The following is a 21,957-nucleotide window of genomic DNA, read 5'->3' as shown; positions in this document are numbered from 1 at the left end:
ATATATGCTGTATAATTAATGGGTATCAACTCCAAAAGGAAGCTAACAGAAAATTCCCTACCAGCGATTGATTTCTGAGTCCTTTCTTTTTATCTGAGCTGCCTTGTGCCCTCTGTAAGCACTCCCCATTATCATATTGTAAAAGCACTTAAAAAGTCTGCAGCACGTGTAACTGTATTGTGTGAAAGCATCATTTAAGTCTTTATTTGCCCAGGGGATTTTGTACCTTCTGAGAGCTTGTAGTGTAATAGAAACAATCTTCACATACATGTGTAAAATACATAGAAATGACCAGTTACATTGAGCCATCTAAGATCAAGGTTGAAAACACGGTATTAACATGAAAAACATGTCAGAAGTAATATCACTATGTGAATAATGAGAGTAACCACAGGTCATCTGAGGTGAGAGATCATTCAGTTCATTTACTCTATAAATATGAACTTAGTTCCTTGCCGTATGCCGTGCACTTGCTAATAACTTGAGCTGCCAAGACAAGTGAGACAAGGTCCTGGCCTCGCTCTAGCTGGTGGATTATGATCATCTGTGTTCTTGCCTTTCTCTTATGTCTTCAGCTCTCTTCCTTGTCCCACCTTATTCCTTTTGCCACTTACTTTTTACCGTGACTCTACTTTTTATTTCTTACCGTTTCTTTCAGAGAGTGAACGGTATTTGTGTCATGTGTGGTACATATCAAAACAAGTAAGACATGATCTCTGTTATCTGAGATCTTTTCTTCTTTCATCTGTCTCTCGTCCATTTGTTTGTTTGTTCATTCACTCATTCATTCATGTATCACATATTTATTAAATACCCACTGTGAGCTTACCACTACTCCAGTGCAGAGGATACAGAAGTTAGAAAGACTCCCTGTCTTCATTAACTTTTCTTTCTTCTGGAGAGACATATCAAAAGTTAATACAAAATATCGTTTTAGGTAGTGGAATTTTCTGGGATGCTACACAAAGGTAAAAAGAAAAGAGAATACTTCCTGGATAGAGTGGTTAGGGGAAGTCTCTCTGGACAGAGAACAGTTGAGCAGTGACCTGAAAGACATTGAGAAATAAGCCATGTAGAGATGGAGGGAAGGAACATCGGAGGCAGAGGAAACAGGTGCAAGAGCCCTGGGGGAGTCACGAGATCGGCACGTTGGGAGGAACGAGGAGGAGGCCATGATGTAATGAGATGGGGAATGGTGGCCTTCCGCTGGAGGTGTCGCCGTGGTCCTGATCCTGCTGGGCTTTGTGGACTTTGACAAGGTCTTTGGATTTTAGCCTGAGTATGGGAGGAAGCGTTAGTTTTGAGCAAGTAAATGATGTGTTGTGAGTTTTTAAAAACCACTTCAGCATCTGTGTAGAGAAGTAGTTAGGAGGGAGGAACAAGAAGGGAAGCAGGGAGACCCATTAGGACGCCATCACAATCCTTGAGGTGAGTCCAGGGGGGTGGGTAGTTCAGAAAGAGGGGCAGTGCCAGTGGGGGAGTGACAAGTGTTGGATTTGAGGTATATTTTGAAGTAATGGCTGATAGCATTTACTATCTGTTGGCCTTGGGGTTGTGAACTTTTGTCTTTTCATTTTCTCTCTTTACTGTGGAGAAGGGGCGGGGCAAAAATCACAAAGGGATAAACCCATGAGAATTTATTGAATGTCTGCATTTTTAAAAATAGCATTGGGGGACCTGGGTGGCTCAGGCAGTTAGGTGTTTGACTTTTGATTTCAGCTCAGGTCCTGATCTCACAGTCTGTGGGATCGAGCTCCGTGTCGAGCTCTATGCTGACAGTGCAGAGCCTTCTTGGGATTCTCTCTCTCTCTCTCTCCCTCCCTCCCTCCCTCCCTCCCTCTCTCCCTCCCTCTCTCCCTCCCTCTCTCCCTCCCTCTTTCCCTCTCTCCCTTCCTCTCTCCCTCCCTCTCTCCCTCCCTCCCTCTCTCCCTCTCTCCCTCTCTCCCTCTCTCCCTCTCTCTCTCTCCCCTTCCCTACTCGAGCCCTGTTTCTGTCTCAAAATAAACTTAAGAAAAAAAGTGTTGCGTCATTGACTTTCACCTCCCATCCCCCCCTCTCAATTGTACCTCAGCTTCCTTCCCCCATTTTTAAACTTGGGAGAACTTACATTTTAGCTTAGTGTATTCCTTTCTTCCTACCTCAGGAAGATATATTTCATCAATTTAATGACAAATAAAGGGAGAGACAGTGACTAAAGTTCATCTTTTAAAATATATAATGTCAACTGTGTGATTTAGAAAGAAAAAATAGTATTGAAACAAAACACAAAAGTAGCTGAAATAAAATTACTAAATCTGTAAAATTTAAACATTTTTATTTGACAATTGAAGAAGGTGTAACTTGAGTTATGTTTCTTAGATTGGAAGATTCCATTTTTATAGTTCATGTAAATATTAAACATGGAGCTTTGATAAGTTGTATTATTTAAAGTAGTAAGTTTCCGATTTTGTCAAAATGCGTGTAGAATTTTAGCATTTCTCCCATTTACATGTTGATAGATTAAAAAATGGAAGTTGTTTTAGTTAGAATTAATTACAGTGTCGGCTGGTAGTCTTAAAAAATACTGATTTAAGATTTTACCTCTGTCTCCCTCTCATCCAGGGAAGTACCAGACACGGCTTCAGAATGTGACTCCTTAAATTCTTCCATTGGAAGGAAACAGTCTCCTCCCTCAAGCCTGGAGATATACCAGACATTGTCTCCTCGCAAGATATCACGGGATGAGCTCTCTCTAGAGGATTCATCCAGAGGAGAGTCCCCGGTAACTGCAGATACCTCGCGGGGCTCTCCTGATTGTGTGGGTCTGACAGAAACGAAGAGTATGATCTTCAGTCCTGCCAGCAAAGTGTACAATGGCATCTTGGAGAAATCCTGTAGCATGAACCAGCTCTCTAGCGGCATCCCGGTGCCCAAACCTCGCCACACATCCTGTTCCTCCGCTGGCAACGACAGCAAAGCAGTTCAGGAAGCCCCACACGTCGCCAGGATAAGCAGCATCCCACACGATCTTTGTCATCACGGAGAGAAAAGCAAAAAGCCATCAAAAATTAAAAGCCTTTTTAAGAAGAAGTCTAAGTGAACCGGCTGACTTGATGGAATTCGTTCAAGGGGCATCTTTAAACTGTTACCTCCCATCCTCCACCCCCTCCCTTTTTTTTGTTTTAATTTTAGGAATGTAACTCCACTGGGGCTTTCCAGACTGGATGCCACAGTGGAGTGTCCTAAGGGCAACTGTCTACTGTCTGCTTATTTAAATGACTATATAATCAGTTCATCAAGCCAGTTATTGCTGAGAAATCATTAAGAGATGAGACAGTTTACAGTCATTTCTGCCTATTTATTTCTGCTTTGTTATTAGTGATGTATATACAACATTTTGTTGAAAGCCACTATGGACTTACAAGCTTTAATGGACTAGTAAGCCAGCATGGGCTTGCAAAAAGTTCTTGTTTACCACACCATCTTCTTATCTTTCCACAGAGCTATTTACATCCTGGACTAAATAACTTAAAGTAAAACTAATTGCACTACCGTTTTCCAGACTGGAAAAAAAAAAAAAAATCTCTGCAAGTGAAACTGTATAGAGTTTATAAAATGACTATGGATAGGGGACTGTTTTCACTTTTAGATCAAAATGGGTTTTTAAGTAGAACCTAGGGTTTCTAATTGACTTGATTTCTGGAAATGAAAACCCACGCTTTTATTATGGGAAGCTTCTTTAAATGCATTTAATATTATAAAGTTTCAAGTCCTGCTGTAAAGATCATGTTGTTTTGTTTTTCCCAGGGCTTTCACTGTGATTTACTGCATTGCAGGCTGTATGATAAAATATAAATAATTTAGGGAGAGAAGGCTCTTGATTCCTTACACATGTGGAAGAGTTAAAACTTGATTGAAGGACTTAAACATTCACAAGCTTAAGCTGAGGTTGGGGACGTGGGGATTCAAGCACTTGTTTACAGACTTTGAATAACATCAAAGAAGTTATGGTTTGTGAAGAATTTGTACTGTGGAAAAGATAATAAATTGGAGACATTATTTTGTGGGACTGTGTTGATTTTTGTTGATAACCCTCCACTGAAAACACTATACATTTTCTGGAGAGCTCAGTAAGCGGTCTTGTTGCTTAATTGCACTATAAGAAATAGTGATTTGGAAGTTGTCAACAAGTTTCTTTCCATTTTATATTGTTTGTCATACTTTTATGTAGTTTGAAATGTTTAAATGTTCTAATATCAAGATTAACAAATATAAATTTATGGTGCATTTAGATTGTGTCGTATCAATTTGTAAAGCTTGGGGTTCATTGAACAACTAGGTTATTGTAAGGGTAGCTTTTACTGTGGAGATGGTCACATAGAGCAGAAAAGCACAGTCACGTCTGGGGAGTTTTTGCCTAAATACTTTTTCTTTTAAAAATTCAGTCATAAATGATGCGATTAATGCAGTGTGGATGGATGTTTGGATGAATAGTGGATACGTATTAGGATGGCTTTTTAGCATTATGGCTAAAATATGTAATGTCCAACCCAGTCCCGCTTAGATGAAAATGCTGATTGATAGGAAGTTTATTTGAGATACGCTCCAAAGAAATACTTTATCAAGAATATGAACAGTCACCTGAAGTCTCCTGAAAGTTGTGGTGGTTTATTCTCTCTAGTACTGTTGTTAAAAACTATTGAGGTCTCGGACGATATTTATATATACAGATACTTATATATGTAAGAGTGTTGCAAGGGCAAAAATGGATTGACTGAAGCAGACGTAGTGTTGTGGACCAATCAGAAGGTAAGATAACCTGATAGGTCAGGAGTTGAGCAGTGGCACTGAAGTTTATGGGGTGGGGAGACGCGTGCAGGAAGAAATGAAAAGCGTTCTGGAAAGTTTCTTCAGAGTGAGGGGAATACCTTTATCTTTCTCCTTCTTAACAACCAGGCAGTTCTTCTCTTTGAAAATTGCAAAAAGGGTGAGACTTTGTGGTTTGACAGGTAGAAGAGGTAAAAGCCGCTGGGACAGGTTATGGGTTGGGAGAGGATGGCTCTAGGGGCTCCTGCCTGGCCCTCAGCCTGTTGAAGGTTAGCAGGGAATTCTGGGTCAAAGCCACCGACGCTGGTGCGTGGGGGCTGGGGTGGGAGGGGCCGACTCTCAGGAACGCATGGTTTGTGCTAACTTCCATGTGCTTATTTATAAACAAATTCAACCAAGGGATTTTCACTGCTGTGTGTTGCTTCTATTACTTGGCGTTAGTACAGTGCTCTGTATTTACAAACTCAACAGAGCATAATTGAGTTTTAGAAAGTCACAATAATTTCTGTATCATATCATTTATGTGTGTAGAGTTGGGCATTTGTATGCTTTTTAAACTACCAGTTTGTTACCTTATTAACCTTATAAAACTATGGTGTTTTTCTGATTTTAAAAGTAATCCCCTCCTTATTGTAAAAAAAACGATTCATGATAGAAAAGTATGAAAGAAGAAAAACGAGCAATTGGGTCAAATTCTACTACTGCCCAGTATAATTGCTTTTCAGACCTTGGTACGTTTTCTGCCAGATCATTTTCTACATATTGATACGTATTTTACATAATTGAAAACATGTATTTAATTTTACATCATGCTTTTCTCTTAATCTAAGCATTTCTCTAACATCGTTAAAACTTCATGAACAACATTTTAATGACTGTCATATGCCATTGTGTGGATTTACATAATACTTGTAATCATTCTTCTATTATTAACCTTTAGGTTATTTCTGATTTCTGATACGTGAAATACTAGGATTTTACATTTATTGAGCACTCTGTACTAGGCACAGTTTTAAACCCTAATATATATTCTCATATAATCTTTACACCCACCTTGTAAAATAGGTAGTTTTGTTTTGTTTTGTTTTGTTTTGTTTTTAAGAAATCATTCCACTGATGAGGAAAGTGAGTCCAGAAAGTTAATAGTTTGCTGAAGGTATACCTAGTAAGTGGTAGTGTTAACTTGTAAGTCATACATGCCACATGAATTCTAATCAACATCTTAATTCCTTAGAATATATATTTTTAGAAGTGTATAGAAAAGCTTAAAGATAATTTATATGTATGTATGTATGTATATATATATATATGTATCTACACACACATCGTCTTACATATATACCTTGAGTATAACTGTGAGGTTTCTTATCTGGATAGCCATGTGTATAGCCCCCCAATACTTGAGTGTATGAATGCCCCTTCACACTGTCACTTCTGAATTACCATTTGGTTAAAACTTTGCTAATTTAATCGGTAAATAATGTCTAGTATGGTTGGAAAGGTTTTCATGTTATGTATTTTTCATTTCAGTGAAGTGTCTGTTCATGTCCTTTGCCCATTAAGTTCCTGGGGTCCTAGTGTTTTTCTAAATCTTCTACGGTCTTGCAAATGTAGCTATTCTTGTATTCTCCATTTACGAACTAAAACAGTGATTTTTAAAAATTATGTTTGCAGTTTCCATGTTTATTTTTTAAAGTAAGCAAAGGAAAACCTACATAAAACTTTTAGTCTTTTCTATTGCCTGTTTTTAGGTCTTGAGTGGTTTTTCCCAAAATATTACAAAGACGATATAGAATCCACTTAATTCGTTCGACAAATATTGAATAGTTCACTGAGCATCACAGACATCAGCTCTGCAGGTATAGAGACTAATGTGACCAGCACCTCCCCTAAAGGAGCTCCTCAGTATCTAGTAGGGGAGACAGACCGAACAAAAATCCTTATAATACGGGCAGTCACAGAAATGTAAACCAAATGTTGGGAAGGTGGGAGCTAATGGGGAGAGGGGCTATATAGTGCAAAAGTATTTATTAAATCAAGGACCAATGTAATGGTGCTAATTTCCAAGGACATGGAGAGATTTGCTCTGGCTGAAACATTCAGATCCAAGGGCAACTTAGTATTAGGACTTCCACACTAGTAGTCTCGTTCTAGCAAATGAGCTTGCGGTTACTGAGTTCCAGCCGGATACTTTGTAACAGCTGGGAAGGTCCTCGTCCGTGGGGTAAGTTGTTTATCAGAGAGAAGCACAGCATTTGAGCAATCCCCCCGACAGTACTGATAAGACGGTTTCCTTCCGCCTACCCCAACCCCAAAACAAGGTAGTCTTTGTTGAAGGACAGTCTCCTTTAGATTTACCCAGGTAGGCCTGATCTTATCTTGAATCCACTGGCTTCAGGCCAGCCTTGAGGATTTTGCCTCAGTCCCACGCTTGAGCTTTCCTGAGGTTTCCTGCAGGGCTCTGCAGTGGCCCTCGTGGTCCATGACCGTGTTTGCTAGAGGCCCAGATAGGACATTGCAGGGAGGCCTCAGTCCAGATCTTGATTTCTTACCTGTGAAGGGAGTGAGACTGCACCCGGGATCCTTGCATGCGTTACAGGATTTTATCTGCCAGATTCTCCATTGTCCTGATGTCCCAGTTTTTACTGGATTATGCTGTGGTGTCCTCATCAGCCTCCAAAAGTGATTGACACCAGTGCACTCAAGGTGAGGCAGACAGTTTGCCTTCCCCTCCTGGAACAGCGCCGTGGTTGTTTCCCAGGGAGACACAGTTGTGCAGCCATTCCAGATCTCCAGGCCTTAGAGCAACAAGCAGAACTTGTGATTCTGCTGCCTTCCCTCTCCCTGGTTTGCCCCGGCAGATTCCAGTTCCCTGTGAAAGTAGGACTCTAGGAGGCCCTAACTGGGTCAAAATGGTTCTTCACCCCTTGTTTCAGATTGCCACGCTTTAGTGTTTTGTTTTGTTTTTTGATATTTATTTATTTTGTGAGAGAGACAGCATGAACAGGGGAGGGGCAGAGAAAGAGGGGGAGAGAGAATTCCAAGCAGGCTCTGCATTGACAGTGGGACCTGAGATCCCAAACCTTGAGATAATGACCTGAGGTAGAATCAAGAATTGGGTTTTTAACCGCCTGAGCCACCCAGATGCCCCAAGTTTCTTTTTTTTTTAATTGAAGTGTAATTGGCATGCAATATCCTATTTGTACATGATAGTGATTCAATATTTTTATACATTACAAAATGATCCCCCCCCAATGAATGTGGTTACCATCTGTCCTCATGCAAAGTTATTACAGTATTATTGACTATATTTTCTATGCTGTACATTACATCCCCATGACTCACTTTATAATGAGGTTTATACCTCTTAGTCCCCTTCACCTATTTTTCCCATCCCTTAACCTTCTTTACTCTGGTGACTGACAGTTTGTTTCCTGTGCCTGTGAGTCTGTTTATTTTGTTTTGCTCTTCAGATTCTACATGTAAGTGAAATTGTATGTTATTTGTCTTTCTCTGACTTATTTCTCTTAGCATAATACCCTCTAGGTCCATCTATGTTGTTGCAAATGGCAAGATTTCATTCTTTTTTTCATGGCTGAGTACTATTTCATTGTATATACGTACCACATCTTTACTCATCTTTCCGTGGACACTTAGGTTGCTTTCATGTATTGGCTATTGTAAATAATGCTGCAGTGACCATAGGGGTGCATATAGTTTCTGAGTTAGTGTTTTGTTTTCTTTGGATAAATACCCAAAAGTGGAATTGCTGGATTGAATGTTCTATTTTTAATTTTGGCGGGGGAGGGGGTGGTGGTGGGATTTTCAGACTGTTTTCCTTAGTAGCTGTACCAATTTATATTCCCACCAACAGCATTATAAGGGTTCCCTTTTCTCCACATTCTCACCAAGACTTGTTTGTTTTGTTTTGTTTTGTTTTGTTTTGTTTTTGGTCCTTTTGATACTAGTTAATCTGACAGGTGAGAGTTGATAGCTCATTGCAGTTCTAATTTTCATTTCTCTGGTGATTTAAGGGAGCATCTTTTCGTACACCTGTTGGCCATCTGTGTGTCTTCTTTGGAAAAAGTGTTCAGCCCATTGTTTAAATTGGGTTGTTTGTTTATATGATGTTATGTTGTGTGACTGCTATATATATTTGGGTATCAACCCCTGTGGAATATATGATTTGCAAATATCTTCTCCCATTTAATAGCTTGCCTTTCTTTTTTTAAAATTTTTTTTTTTCAACGTTTATTTATTTTTGGGACAGAGAGAGACAGAGCATGAACAGGGGAGGGGGCAGAGAGAGAGGGAGACACAGAATCAGAAACAGGCTCCAGGCTCTGAGCCATCAGCCCAGAGCCCGACGCGGGGCTCGAACTCACGGACCGCGAGATCGTGACCTGGCTGAAGTCGGACGCTTAACCGACTGCGCCACCCAGGCGCCCCAATAGCTTGCCTTTCTGTTTCATTGATGGCTTCCTTTGCTGTGCTAAAGCTTTCACGTTTTGGCTGCAAATCGTTGTTACATAGCAGCTGCCCTAGTGTTGCAGTTCCGTTAAGAATATCTTGTGTTTACTTCTTAGGTACAGCTTCTTTAATTGAAGCATCGTAGTTCTCAAATAGCCACGTGAGCTAATGGCCCATGTCTGAGAATGTTAACTGCTGAAATACTCTTAAGACCTCTGGTCCCTGAGATGCGGTTGTACCAGATTCTAGGGAGGTTGAAGGACATCACCACTCAGGAACTGGAAAAGGTTTCTAGAGTAAGAATGTGGCTTTTTTTTTTGTTTTGCTTTGCTTTGTTTTTGAAAATCAGCTATTCAAGTTTGATTCTCCTTGACCAAGCTCTCTATTCACACTCAAGATGTACATCTGTAGCCAAAAAGTAGAATGAAAATAAAAGAAAGGGGGATTGGATTGCAGAGGATAGAATGAAGCCTGGTGCAGCCAGAGGTTACCTTTGACCTTTAAAGGTCAGAAGATGAACCTGGAAATAGGACTGGGCATAGGACCTTGGAAAAGGAGGGGAGGTAGGGAGGGAAAGGGTGCATTTATTGTCAAATCACCAACTCTTACTCATTTAATCCCTGAATATTTCTGCTAATGCCCCTGTCTACTGCCCTGAGACCTTGCCTTCTTCATTCCGAATTTTATTAACTTCCGCAAGCTAACTGAACCAGCCTCACCCTCTTTTATCCTCTTGTGGGTGAGCTCAGCCACACGTTGGATTTTCTCTGATTAAAACCTTTTTGTGCCTTTCCATTGCCTGTAGGATAAAATATAAACAGAGACTAGCGAAAGACCTTGATGTGCTGGGCCCTGCTTTTCCACCATCCCCAGGGCTTGCCATTATGGACAGAACCTAACCAGTTACACAGAACTTCGTGCAGTTTCCTGGAAAAGCCAGGCTGCTTGCCACCCACCTCCCTGACTGCACACTCGCTGCTTTTGCCTGAATGTCGTCTCCTTGGGCCACTAACTCAGGACCTTTAACTCAGCTCCAGGACGTCTCCATTCATGTCCTCAGCGTGGATGATCCAGCACTTGTGTGGATGTCCAGAATTTTGTTTATCATAGCACCTCCACGTCATGTGGCAATGGCCAGTTAACGTGTTTGCCCAGTAAACCGAACTGTCCAAGTGCAGGGACTCTGCCTTATTTAGTTTTGAACTCCCAGGGACTGGGCTTTTAGGAACTAGATACATAACGTGCCTGATGAATGGATAAATGTCAGACATTATTGCTGCCTTCAATTTTCAGATAGCTAAGGGTATTCATAAGTTTAATGATTAGAAAACAGTTCCAGACTATTTCCCAACATAAATCAGCGTTGCATGCTGTGTTTCCATTGTCTTATATGGAGATTCCAAGGAAGGAAGAGATCAAAATGGCATGGAATGACTAGTATGCTTTCTTCGCAAAACATATTTTTACAGCTGGGCCCTGAATGATGAGTGAGGTCTGAATAAGCCTAATAGGAGAAACAGATTCTTTTCCTACCAGACTCTGTTTAGGTGTGTGCTTTGTACAGATAGCCTGTTCTGTTTGGAGCTCAGCCCCTCTCCTGGGCCCAGCATTTAATGGCTATGCTACCTATCTGGTAATTAATGCGATTTCTTATACTGTTAGATCTCACTCTTTCCATAATGGCAGAGTGAGCATCTATGATGTGCCGAGTGCTGGGCATACGGCAATAACTAAGATAAACGTAGCCCTTTCTTACCTTGTTGAGCAAATCCATAGATAATTGTTAGCATTAATATGTGTGTTATTAGTGCCATGAAGAAAAAAGTCCCCAGAGCCATGGAATTGCTTGATGGAGGTCAAGAAGGACCCTGCTGAGAAAGAGACATTTGCGCTTCACCTTGCAGATTCCGTAGGAAACAGACAAGGAGGAGAACAGGTTTCTAAGTGGCCCAGGCGATGGTAACAGCATGTGTAGAAGGGCCCCAGAAAGGGAAGAGTTGGGTGTGTTCCAGAAGCAGAAAGGAGGTCAGTATGACTGGATTGTGGCCAGGGAGTTAGAGGAAGGGGCAGGATTGTGCAGGGCCTTACAGGCCATAGTTAAGATTTTAGACTCGATTCTGAATCGGTGGGAAGGAATTGAAAGGGTTAAAGCATGGGAAAAAACATTCTCTTTTATTTATTTTATCTCTATTGCTTCCAGATAGTTTGCAGGGTAAACACATTGGTTTATATGGCCTTAAATTCCCTCTGAGCACCTGTCACTGAATTAGATACTCAGTAAATATTTAGCAATTTGGCTTCCAAATGGCGGGAGACAAGTGTAAGGCCAAGAGCGAGAGGGCACTTCAGAGGACTAACCCTTGACAGAATCTGGGGAGCAGTGGGAAGCGAAGTTAGCAGGGTGGTCAGCACCTTCAGTTAGAGGCTTCGTATTAGCTCCAGTGGCTGTAACAAAACATCATAGGCTGGGGGGCGGGGGGCCGAAACAGCAGAAACTTATTTTCTGAGTCTTGGAGGCTAAAAGCCCAAGACCAAGGTGCTAGAAAGGTTGGGCTGTGTTAAGAGTCCCCTTTTGGGTTTGCTCACAGCTGCCTTCTTGCTGTGTCTTCACATGGTGCACGTACATGTGAACACCCCCACACACGCAGAGAACGTGCCAGTCCTATCAGATTAGGACCCCACCCTTATGACCTAGCTTATGCTTAATTACCTCCCCGTAGGCTCTGTCTCCAAATACAGTGACCTTAGGAGTTAGACCTTCAACATACGAATTTGGGGGGACACAGGTAAATATATAACGTGAAACCACCAAAGTGGCGATTCTCAGTTGGGGGGGGGGGGTATGAGTCGGTAGAACTAAGGATCCTTCTCAAACTTGATATTTAAAGGACCTTGGGAGTCCTTGGGAGTTTCAGTTTTGCTTAATCCTAGGCTAGAGACTCAGAATCTCCATTTTTTTCAACAATCTCTCTGGGATGATTCTGATTGTATCAGGAAACGGTTGCTATATTTCTGTATTTGGGAAATATATTCCATTCCCTCTTTCCACTTTCTCTGTTTTTGTTTTTGGTTTTTTTTTTTCCTGATTAGAGTTGAGAGAAGCGACCATTTTCTAGGCCTGCACAGGAAACACACCTGGCCTTTAGCTCTCTTACGCTCTATTATTTGCCCTGCCGTGACTGACTGGACTGCTAAGCCACAATCTTCTGTGTCGTTGGCTGGATGAGTGCCTTTCACGTCTAACTTTCCCACAAGTGGATTGCAAGGCCGAGATTCGAAGGAGAGAAAATAGGAAGCACAGTTATGAGCTCAGAAATTTTAAGAGGATTGCATTCAGTTGCAAGTCACAGAAGACACGACTAAGCAACGAGTGGCTCAAAGAATCAGGGGTTTCGTGTCCTGCTCTGACCGCACGCGCAGAGGTAGGACGGTGGCCCTGTGATGCCTTGAGACTGAGCCCCTCCACTCTTCACGTACTCATCCTGAGTTGCCTCGTGGCCCAAGATCACTGTGCGACTTCTGGCATCACGCTCGCGTGCCAGCCAGGAAGAAGGTCAAAGGCATCATGGTGGTGCCAGCTGACACTAGTCCCTTGTGAAGAGCTTTTCAGGAAGCCCCACCCAGCACCTGCCTCTTTTCAGCTCCTCGACCGGAACTGTGCCCACATGGCTATCCTCAGCTGGAGAAGCTGGGAAATAGAGTGGTTTAGCACGTATGCATGTACGTGTCTGCGTATGTCTGTTGCTGCCCTCGAATACACCTGGGGTTCTACCGGGAAGAAAGGAGGGTGCAGCGGATGTTGAGTAAGTAACTAGAAACGTCTGCCGCAGGGACAAGGTGAATTCTTACGTCTAACTCTACCTGGGAACTCTGCTCTCCAGGGCAGAAGTGTGCGTGGATGCAAGAGAGTGTCACCGGGCGCTTGCCTGACCCTGAGATAAATCGTAAAATGTTTTGAGTTTCTACCACGTGCCAGAAACCATTCGAGATGCCGGCGAATACAAAAGGGACAAAAGTAAGCACAAGGGACAAAACCCCTGCCCTGGAGGGGTCTGCACTCCAGCGGGGGACCCCATAAACAGAGGTCCTATGTAGTACGTGGGGTGAAGGACATTAGGAATGCCCAAGCAGTGGGGGTGGAGCTGATGGGCTGCCAGGTTCAGATGGGAGCTCAGGGAAGTCCGGGGTTAGGAAGCGGGCACTCGAGTGACAACGCGAAGTGAGGGACGGAGTCGTGCCACGACCCCGGAAGGAGCGTCCGAGGCAGAGGCATCGGGAACAACAGATACGAAGGCCCTGGGTTCTTTCCGTACTTCTGATGTTTGCTTGTTTTATGGGTTCTCACATTTTGGTCTTAATTTCTCCATATGGACATTGGTGGGTGCCATTCAAAAGGGCCACTCGGTAGGGGTACCGGGTGCTTTCCTCCCGCTTTGGAAGAAGCGAGGTGCCTGAATGTACATCTTGAGCATTTAAACGCCTTTGCTCCCTTCTCTCCACCGCCTGAATCCTGTTTCCTTAGTTCCTTATTCTTTGGGAGACTAGACGCTGTTGTAATTATGAAAACGGACTTTGGCGTCTTGAGAGCTCTGAGCAGGAGCCCTGATACTTCCTGTCTCTGATATTAGGCAAATAACTGATCCTCTCAGAGTCTGTTTGCTCATCTGTGAAGTCGGATGCTGGTGCCTCCTTCATTATGTTGTGAGTATCAGAGGAGATGATATGTGTAGAGGGCCCACCACAGCCTGGTGACTCTCAGGTATCCCTGCCCTTTCCCCTTCCTTGTGATCTGCAACCCCCAGGCACGTAGAATATCTGGGATAAGTCAAGTGCTGTCCTATGAATAAAAAACTTACACTTGACCAGCGTGTGAGAGCCTCTTGTCACATTTATATTCTTAAAAAAAAATTTTTTTTTAGTGTTTATTTAATTTTTGAGAGAGAGAGAGAGAGAGAGCGAGAGCGAGAGAAACAGAGCATGGGTGGGGGAGGGTTAGAGAGAGAGGGAGACACAGAATCTGAAGCAGGCTCCAGGCTCCGAGCTGTCAACACAGAGCCTGATGTGGGGCTCGAACCCACAAACTGCAAGATCATGACCTGAGCTGAAGTCAAACGCTCAACCGACTTGTTTTATGGGTTCTAATGGGCACCCAGGTGCCCCTCTATTCTTTTTTTTAAGAAGTGTTTATTTATTGAGAGAGAGAGAAAGAGAGAATGTGCACAGTAGCAGGGGAGGGGCAGAGAGAAAGGAGCAAGAGAATCCCAGAGCCCAATATCAGGTTCCAACTCACAAACTGTGAGATCACGTCCTGAGCTGAAACCAAGAGTCAGATGCTTAACCGACTGAGCCTCCCAGGTGCCCCATCATATTTATATTCTTCAATGAAGTTATGTTTGCCAGCCTGTTCCTGCACCCCACCCCAAAGTCTTTTGAGAGGTTGAGATGAGAGACCCTTAACTACTGGAGTGTCAGCAGTGCTGCTCCCCCTGAAATGTCATCATCAGGGACTGTCCACTTGTACACTCCATCCCCAACCTCTCCCTGTGCCTCTTCGGTGCTGGTTCCTTTGCTCCGTGTCACCTTTCCACCCTTGTCATGGAGCCCAGTCTCTGGTACCATCCCCTTTCTCTGTGTCCATCGACAACATTCTAGCTTTCTTCCTGTGTTCTCCTCCCAGAATTTCACAACACATCATTGCAATCGCCTGGAACTTGCTCCCACTCGTCCCTGGTTCCCCAGCAGAAATCCCACATAGAGATTAGCAGAGCCAACTAACTCCCTTTTCAGCTCTGACTCCCAGGTTGTTCCAAACAGGCCCCCTTTCCAACTTCTATCAGTGGCCGCTCAAGTCCTTACGACGCCTTCACATCACCCACAACACCACCATGCCCTCCGGCCCAGGAACAGATGGCTTATTTGGTATGAACATCTTCAACTTCTTATCCTGGAACCTGCAAAATTATCTATGTGTACAACTATCCTTTCCTCTTTTCTACACTATCAGAGGAAAAGTTGGTTATTTTTCTTGCCAAGAGTCATCCAGCCTTCCTGTTTGTGAACTTTGTGCTTTCCTGTTTTTCTTGGGATTTGACCCATTGCCTCGTCTTTACTATATCTTTAATATTTCTCTTACCATGGCATTTTTAAAAATTGTGAAACAGGCTCAAATCTTTATTATCTTAAGAGAAGAAAAAACATAATTGTCTCTAGCTTTTATATATATCTTGACCAAGCATCTAGGAAGGATGTCAATGATTATATACCTAATTTTTAAATTATTTTATTTATATTATATATTTATATAATATGTTATTTATATAATATATAATATACAATATAATTATATATTATATATCATATAATATATAATAAATATATTATTTATATAATATATATTTATATATAAAACATTTGTTAAATTAATGAAGGACTCAGTGAAATGGTAAAGTTATTCAAAGAAAATGGAAAACTAGGTATATAAAGTCATTAAAAGGGTGCTAGGATGAAATTGCTAAATCATACATAACATAAATCATAACTTTTGAGTTATAATATTTTCATTTCCATCTCTACAGGGACAAATTTCATTTTCATTCACATTGAACAAAAATAATGTCCATCTCTGTGTTTTTATGAGTTAGCATTTACCCTTACAGAGTCAAAAAATATCCTAGATAGTAAATAAAGTTGCACCATCCTAGAGAATCAGAATAACTCCGGACAGGCTTGTTATTCAACACAACACTGAAATGACAGTCAGAAATCTCTCTGCCAACTTCTGGGGTTTGGACACCATTTCTAACAGCTATCCCTTGTGATCATAAATAATCTCTGAGGATTATCCTTGATCACTAAAGCTGGTCTAATTTTATTTTGTTCTGATTCATTAACTCATTGGTGCAGCGGGAAGTATTTATATATATATATATATATATATATATATATGTATGTGTGTGTGTGTGTATATATATATATACACACACACTTATATTTATATATTTGTATATATTTTTTACTTATATAAAAAATATATATTTTACTTATATATACTTTATATATATTTATATTTTATATAAATATATTTTATAAATATATTTTTACTTATATAATATATATTATATATATTTATATTTATAAAAATATATTTTATAAATATAAATATATTTTATACCTATATATTATATATTTATATATCTATATATATTTTTACATATATATTATATATAAATATATATATTTTTTACTTATATATATTTTTTACTCATATATATATACATATATATATGTGTGTGTATATATATATATATATATATATATATATATATGTAAAAGGTTCCTTGGAGTATGGTCAACAAATCTAGTGATGTGTCGTATTGAACAACTACTATGGCCAAAAAAAAAAAAAAAGAAAACTTTAACCTCTGTCTGAGTCCATTCTCACATGGAATCTAGTATTATATTTTCAATGGGCTCTATTATTCCAGAGAAATCTTTATTGCTCTTATTTGCATTTGTGTTCTGTGACTAGAAAACAAAAGCCAAGGAATGTATTTCTACCAGTTTTGCTTGCAGTACCTGTAAATGTTAATGAATTTATGAATTTCTCTCTTTCCTTGAGACACCTCCCCCCCCCCCCCCCCAGCCCAGCAATCTGCTAGGTACTGATTTGCCAGGAAATGATTTTTCTTTTCCATATAAAATTCCAGGACCTCAAAAACCACAGAAAAGGTGCCAGAATGTCTCTGGGGAGGGCTTTTGTGAGCTTTGATTCCACATATGAAGCACACTTGTTGCCCGATGAGGGGCTTATCATACCCTGTTAAATGAGATTTATTTTCGTATGAGACTTCAACTATAGCTTTGCTTACCCAATTAACTTCCTAACCATATCCTGCTTAAAACCAAAAACCAAAAACCAAAAAACAAACCAAAAGAACCTCTTATTGACCTCTTGTAAAACTCTCGTGTTTTTAAAGCAAAGGGACTTAGTAAAGTATTTGTCTCTGAATTTTGAGGTGTCCGTGAGGACAAAACATAATTTAAATAATGTTTTATTTCAGTTTGCAAAAGCATAGTCTAAAACCCAGATCAGCAAACTCTGTACAGGACCAGATAATAAATGTTTCCAGTTTGTGGGCCATGGCTCTCTGTTGCAAGATTTGTGCTCAGATCTGCCATTGTAGCAGGAGGAAACTATAGACAATATGTAAACAATGGGCTTTCCGTTGACTGACCTGTGGTGAGCTGGATTTGGCTCATGGACCAGTTTGCTAACTCCTGGTTTAGAGATGGGCGCCTGGGTGGTTCAATCAGTTAGGCATGCTCTGTGCTGACAGCTCAGAGCCTGAAGCCCTCTTCGGATTCTGTGTCTCCCTCTCTCTCTGCCTGTCCTCTGCCCATACTTTCTCTCTCTCTCTCTCTCTCTGTGTCTCTCAAAAATAAATAAAACATTTAAAAAAAATTTAAAGTTTAGGGATAGTGCAAGAAGAAAGAGAAAGGGCTTTATCATGTACCCGTAACAAAATAGAACATTAAAAATAATACCAAGATACAATAAATAAGTAGCTAAATAATATCCCCAAACAACCACAATTATATTCACCTTATCAATTTTTTTTCCAGTTCATGTGATTAATACTTTTTGCACAGGATGTTGGGTCTTCAGTCTGCTTTTACAGAGTTGCTGCTTCTGGATTGAAAGAGTCCTGGAAGTCATGGCTCAGTCCCCTGACCTATTTGGTAGTTGGCTAAGGGGTGTCAGCTTAGAAGTCTGTACCTATGAATCCATTACTTAAATTATCAATAGGTAAGAGTAACCAGTCCTTTTCATTGAGGTTCTGAGGATGTGTGTCTTTGTAAAACACCTACTTTTAGCCTGTGGCTTACAGCAAAGTCTCCAGGTAGGCATGACAGGAAAGCCAGAAGTCGATGACAGGATCGAGTAGTGGTGACACTTTTACTTTTTATTTATTTTTACAGGAGTCAACGATATTGGAATGGAGGAAAGCAAAATCATCTGTAAGGGTGATGTTATGAATAACTATTTTGAGATTTGGGCAAGGACATTGACAACTCTTTGGGATATTCCTAAAACATACGATCTTGAAGAAAAAAAAGGTTAAGCCTTTTTTGGGAAGGTTAAGCTTCTCCTTTCCATTTAGCTCTCAGGCAGCTCTCACCTTTATTTTTTCCCCTGGACTCAATCCGTTGCCCTTTTCTCTTATCCATTGTGTGTTTTTTCTGAGAAATGTTTTTTTCTATTACTCTGATATCTGATGGGCATTGAGGAGGGCACCTGTTGGGATGAGCACTGGGTGCTGTATGGAAACAAATTTGACAACAAATTATATTTAATATAAAAAATCTGTTATCAAGTGTCTCTATACTAACAAATTGCATTTTTGTAAATCTTGCCAATTCTCATAATCTCCCCCCAGATGTCTCCACCCGCAGGTCTCAGAATCATAGAAAAGGAGACTCAATCTGTTTAAATTGGAACTTCTTGGAACTTCCATTCTTACCCTGATGGGGTAACTGACCTGCCATAAACAATGTAAAACAGATCAATATATATGAGGAAGTTAGTTTCAGGCATTAAAAAACAAGTAATGTCAGACCATTTCTTAAGAAAAGGGAAGTATATCAAGTGAACCATGTACGTCACCCAGATGTCTGCTTGGGGCACTTTTTGGACTGCAGTGGGGTGTGCAGGTGCATAGGGGCTTCTTATGGGTTCTTAGCTATAAGTTAGGCTGTACATACAGAGAGTGGCTTCATAAGGCTAACGAAAGACTGGTTGCTGATGGGCCAGTGGTTGTGAAATGCTGTGAAACATTGAGTTTTGGCCAGTCCAGGATGGAATGTGTTCAGTGAACACTGGGCATTCAGTTGAGGCCATATTCTAGGAGTAGGAACCATGCCCTAGACCAGAGGTTGGGAAACTATGGCCAAATCTAGCTTGTGGCCTTTTTTTGTGTGGCCAATGAACTATGATTTTTTTTTTTTTTTAACATTTTTAAGAGGTTGTTCAAAAGCAACAGCAGCAGGAGGAAGAGGTGAGGGAAGAAGAAAAGGAGGAAGAAAAGAGGAAAAAGGAGACAGAAACCGTACATTGCTCATAAGGCTAAAATATTTATTACCTGGTCTTTTATAGACAGTATTTTCTACCCCCCTATAATATAGTAAAGGCCTCATCCTGGGATGAAGAATGAATATGAAATAGAACCACCCTAACAAAACAAACAATCAAACAAACAAACAAACAGACAAAAAACCAAGAGTAAGGAAATTAGCCAGTAATTAGCTGCTTTGCAAAACAAAACTAAACTTTTTTTAAAGAAAACAACATAATCCAGACTCCACAGATGGCCCACAATGTTTAGCATACAACGAAACATTGCTAGACACATGAGAAATTAGGATTGTGCTACCTATGGTCGAGGAAACAGTAACCAGTCAATAGAAATAGACTTTGATATGACCCAGACATTGTACTTAGTAGACTAGGACCTTAAAACTACCATTATATGTACGTTAAGAAACTAAAAGGAAAGGATGTACACAATAAATTAACAGATGGGAGATCTCAGTGGAGAAATGGAACCATATGGAAATTCTAAAAGTGTATTAAGACTTCAAAAGAAAAGGACAGTGAGCTTGAAGAGAAGGCAATAGAATTGTCCTCTCTGAGGAAGAAAGATAAAAAAGATGAAAACAAGGAACAGACCCTCAGTGACCTCTGGGAGACTGTTAAACTGTCTAGTAAGAATCCAAGAAAGAGGGGGAGTGGAGTGGAAAAATGAGGAAATATCTGACAGTTTCCCAAGTGTGGTAGGAAAATAATTACTCATCTAAGAGCTCAGCAAATTCTAAACGAGTACAAAGAAAACCATACTTAGACACATCATAGTCATCCTTCTGAAAACCAAAGATAAAAGGAATATTTTAAAGACAGCCAGGGGAAAAAAGACCAAATATTTACAGAGGAACAGTCATGCATCTGACAATGCTCCCAAGAAACAATGAAGGACAGAAGAAAATGGAGGAACATTTTTAACGTTTTGGAAGAAGAGGAAAAAAATACCTGTCATTCAAGAATTCTCTATATAACATGGATATCCTTCAAAAATTAGGAAAATAAAGAGGTTTTCTGATAAATAAAACCAGAAAACTTGTGGCAAGCAGACAGGCACTGCAAGCAAGGCTAAAGGAGTTTTTTTTTAGCCTAAAGATAATGATATCAGTGGAAACAATGAAACGATGAAAACAAATGAAACAAACAAGAGGAACAATGAAAACAAACAAGAAAGATGGGAAAAAAAGAGGACCAATAGTAAGATAGTGGAATTAAACACAATCATATTAATTACTTACAGTGAATTGACTGAACTCTTTTTTTTTTTTTTTTTTTAGGGACACTTGATTTTTTTTTTAAGTTTATTTTGATAGAGAGAGGGAGAGAGTACACGTGAGCAGGGGAGGGCCAGAAAGAGAGGAAGAGAGAAAATCCCAAGCAGGCTCCATGCTGTCAGCACAGAGCCCAACAAGGACTCAAACGCATGAGCCTTGAGATCATAACCTGAGCTGAAGTCGAGTTAGATGCTCAACTGACTGAGCCACCAGGGCGCCCTTTGACCAAACTCTTTATTTAAGAGGCAGAGATTGGATAGAAATGTAAGACTCAACGATACACTAATTACAGACAATGCAATTTAAGTGCATGTAAATATATGTATTTTGAATGAAAGAAGGGAAATGATATGCAATAAAATAGTAAGCGTACGAAAGCTGCTGTGCCTAAATCAGTTTCACACAAAGTAGACTTCAAGACAAAGGTGTTTATTGCATGTAAATAGGGACTTTTCAAAATGGTGAGTTAATTCACCAAGACGTCTCAGAAACCCTAACTACATATATGGATGCACAGGATAACAGACCTTTAAAACACACGAAACAAAAACTCACAGAATTAAAGCAGGGACTAGACAAAGCCACAATTATAACTGGAGAATTTCATACCTTGTTTTCATAGGTTGGTGGATAAGAAGGCAAAATGAGATCAGTAAAAGAAGAGTGGGAGAGGGGTGCACCCCCCTTCCCCCCCACACACTGACCACTTATGCCCCTGATGTACACATATTTGAAATGTCTTTCCTTTACTTCTCTGTTTATCGAAAGTATGTGAAATCAACTAAGTAAATTATGACACCTATGTTGTGGTTCTCTTTGTTCTGGGACGGTAGAAGTCTATGATTATTTAAATAAGAGGGGAAGCCCAGCACATTTATCACCTTGGTACAAGTCAATTGACAGGGCCGGTCAATTACAACATCTCCACTGGCCTGGTATCTCGCTCACTACCTGCAAACATTTGCTTGCTCAATAGGGACACGTGCAAAGCTTGGCATCACTTTGGTTTTCTTGTTTTCTTTTGTTCTGTTTTCTGTTTTGTTTTACTCTCTTCTGTGGTGTGACATTATGGCCGTACTATTTATCATTTTCAATTTGTTTATTGCAATTATTTGAAAACAATATCAGAACAGATACCCTAGGGTTTTTTTGGCCATTTTTGCCTTTGGCAAATTTTTATTTAAAAAAAAAATTTTTTTTAACGTTTATTTATTTTGGGGACAGAGAGAGACAGAGCATGAACTGGGGAGGGGCAGAGAGAGAGGGAGACAC

At 40.5% G+C, this 21,957-nt stretch overlaps 1 protein-coding gene across 3 annotated transcripts in view; it reads left to right on the top strand.

The window, feature by feature from the left end:
• Positions 1 to 4,269, top strand: part of STIM2 (stromal interaction molecule 2) — a 151,443-nt gene extending 147,174 nt beyond the window's left edge. For all 3 annotated transcript variants that reach the window (XM_047856571.1, XM_047856570.1, XM_047856572.1), the window contains one exon: positions 2,602 to 4,269. In XM_047856571.1, the coding sequence (XP_047712527.1) occupies positions 2,602 to 3,079 (478 nt within the window). In that variant the 3' untranslated portion in view covers positions 3,080 to 4,269. The remainder of the gene's footprint in view (positions 1 to 2,601) is intronic.
• Positions 4,270 to 21,957: the final 17,688 nt, after the last annotated feature.

The sequence above is a fragment of the Prionailurus viverrinus genome, chromosome B1 (genome assembly GCF_022837055.1).
Source record: "Prionailurus viverrinus isolate Anna chromosome B1, UM_Priviv_1.0, whole genome shotgun sequence".
Classification (NCBI taxonomy): Eukaryota; Metazoa; Chordata; class Mammalia; order Carnivora; family Felidae; genus Prionailurus; species Prionailurus viverrinus.
Note: the sequence above shows the minus strand (reverse complement) of the source record. Positions and strands in the feature narration are given on the sequence as shown.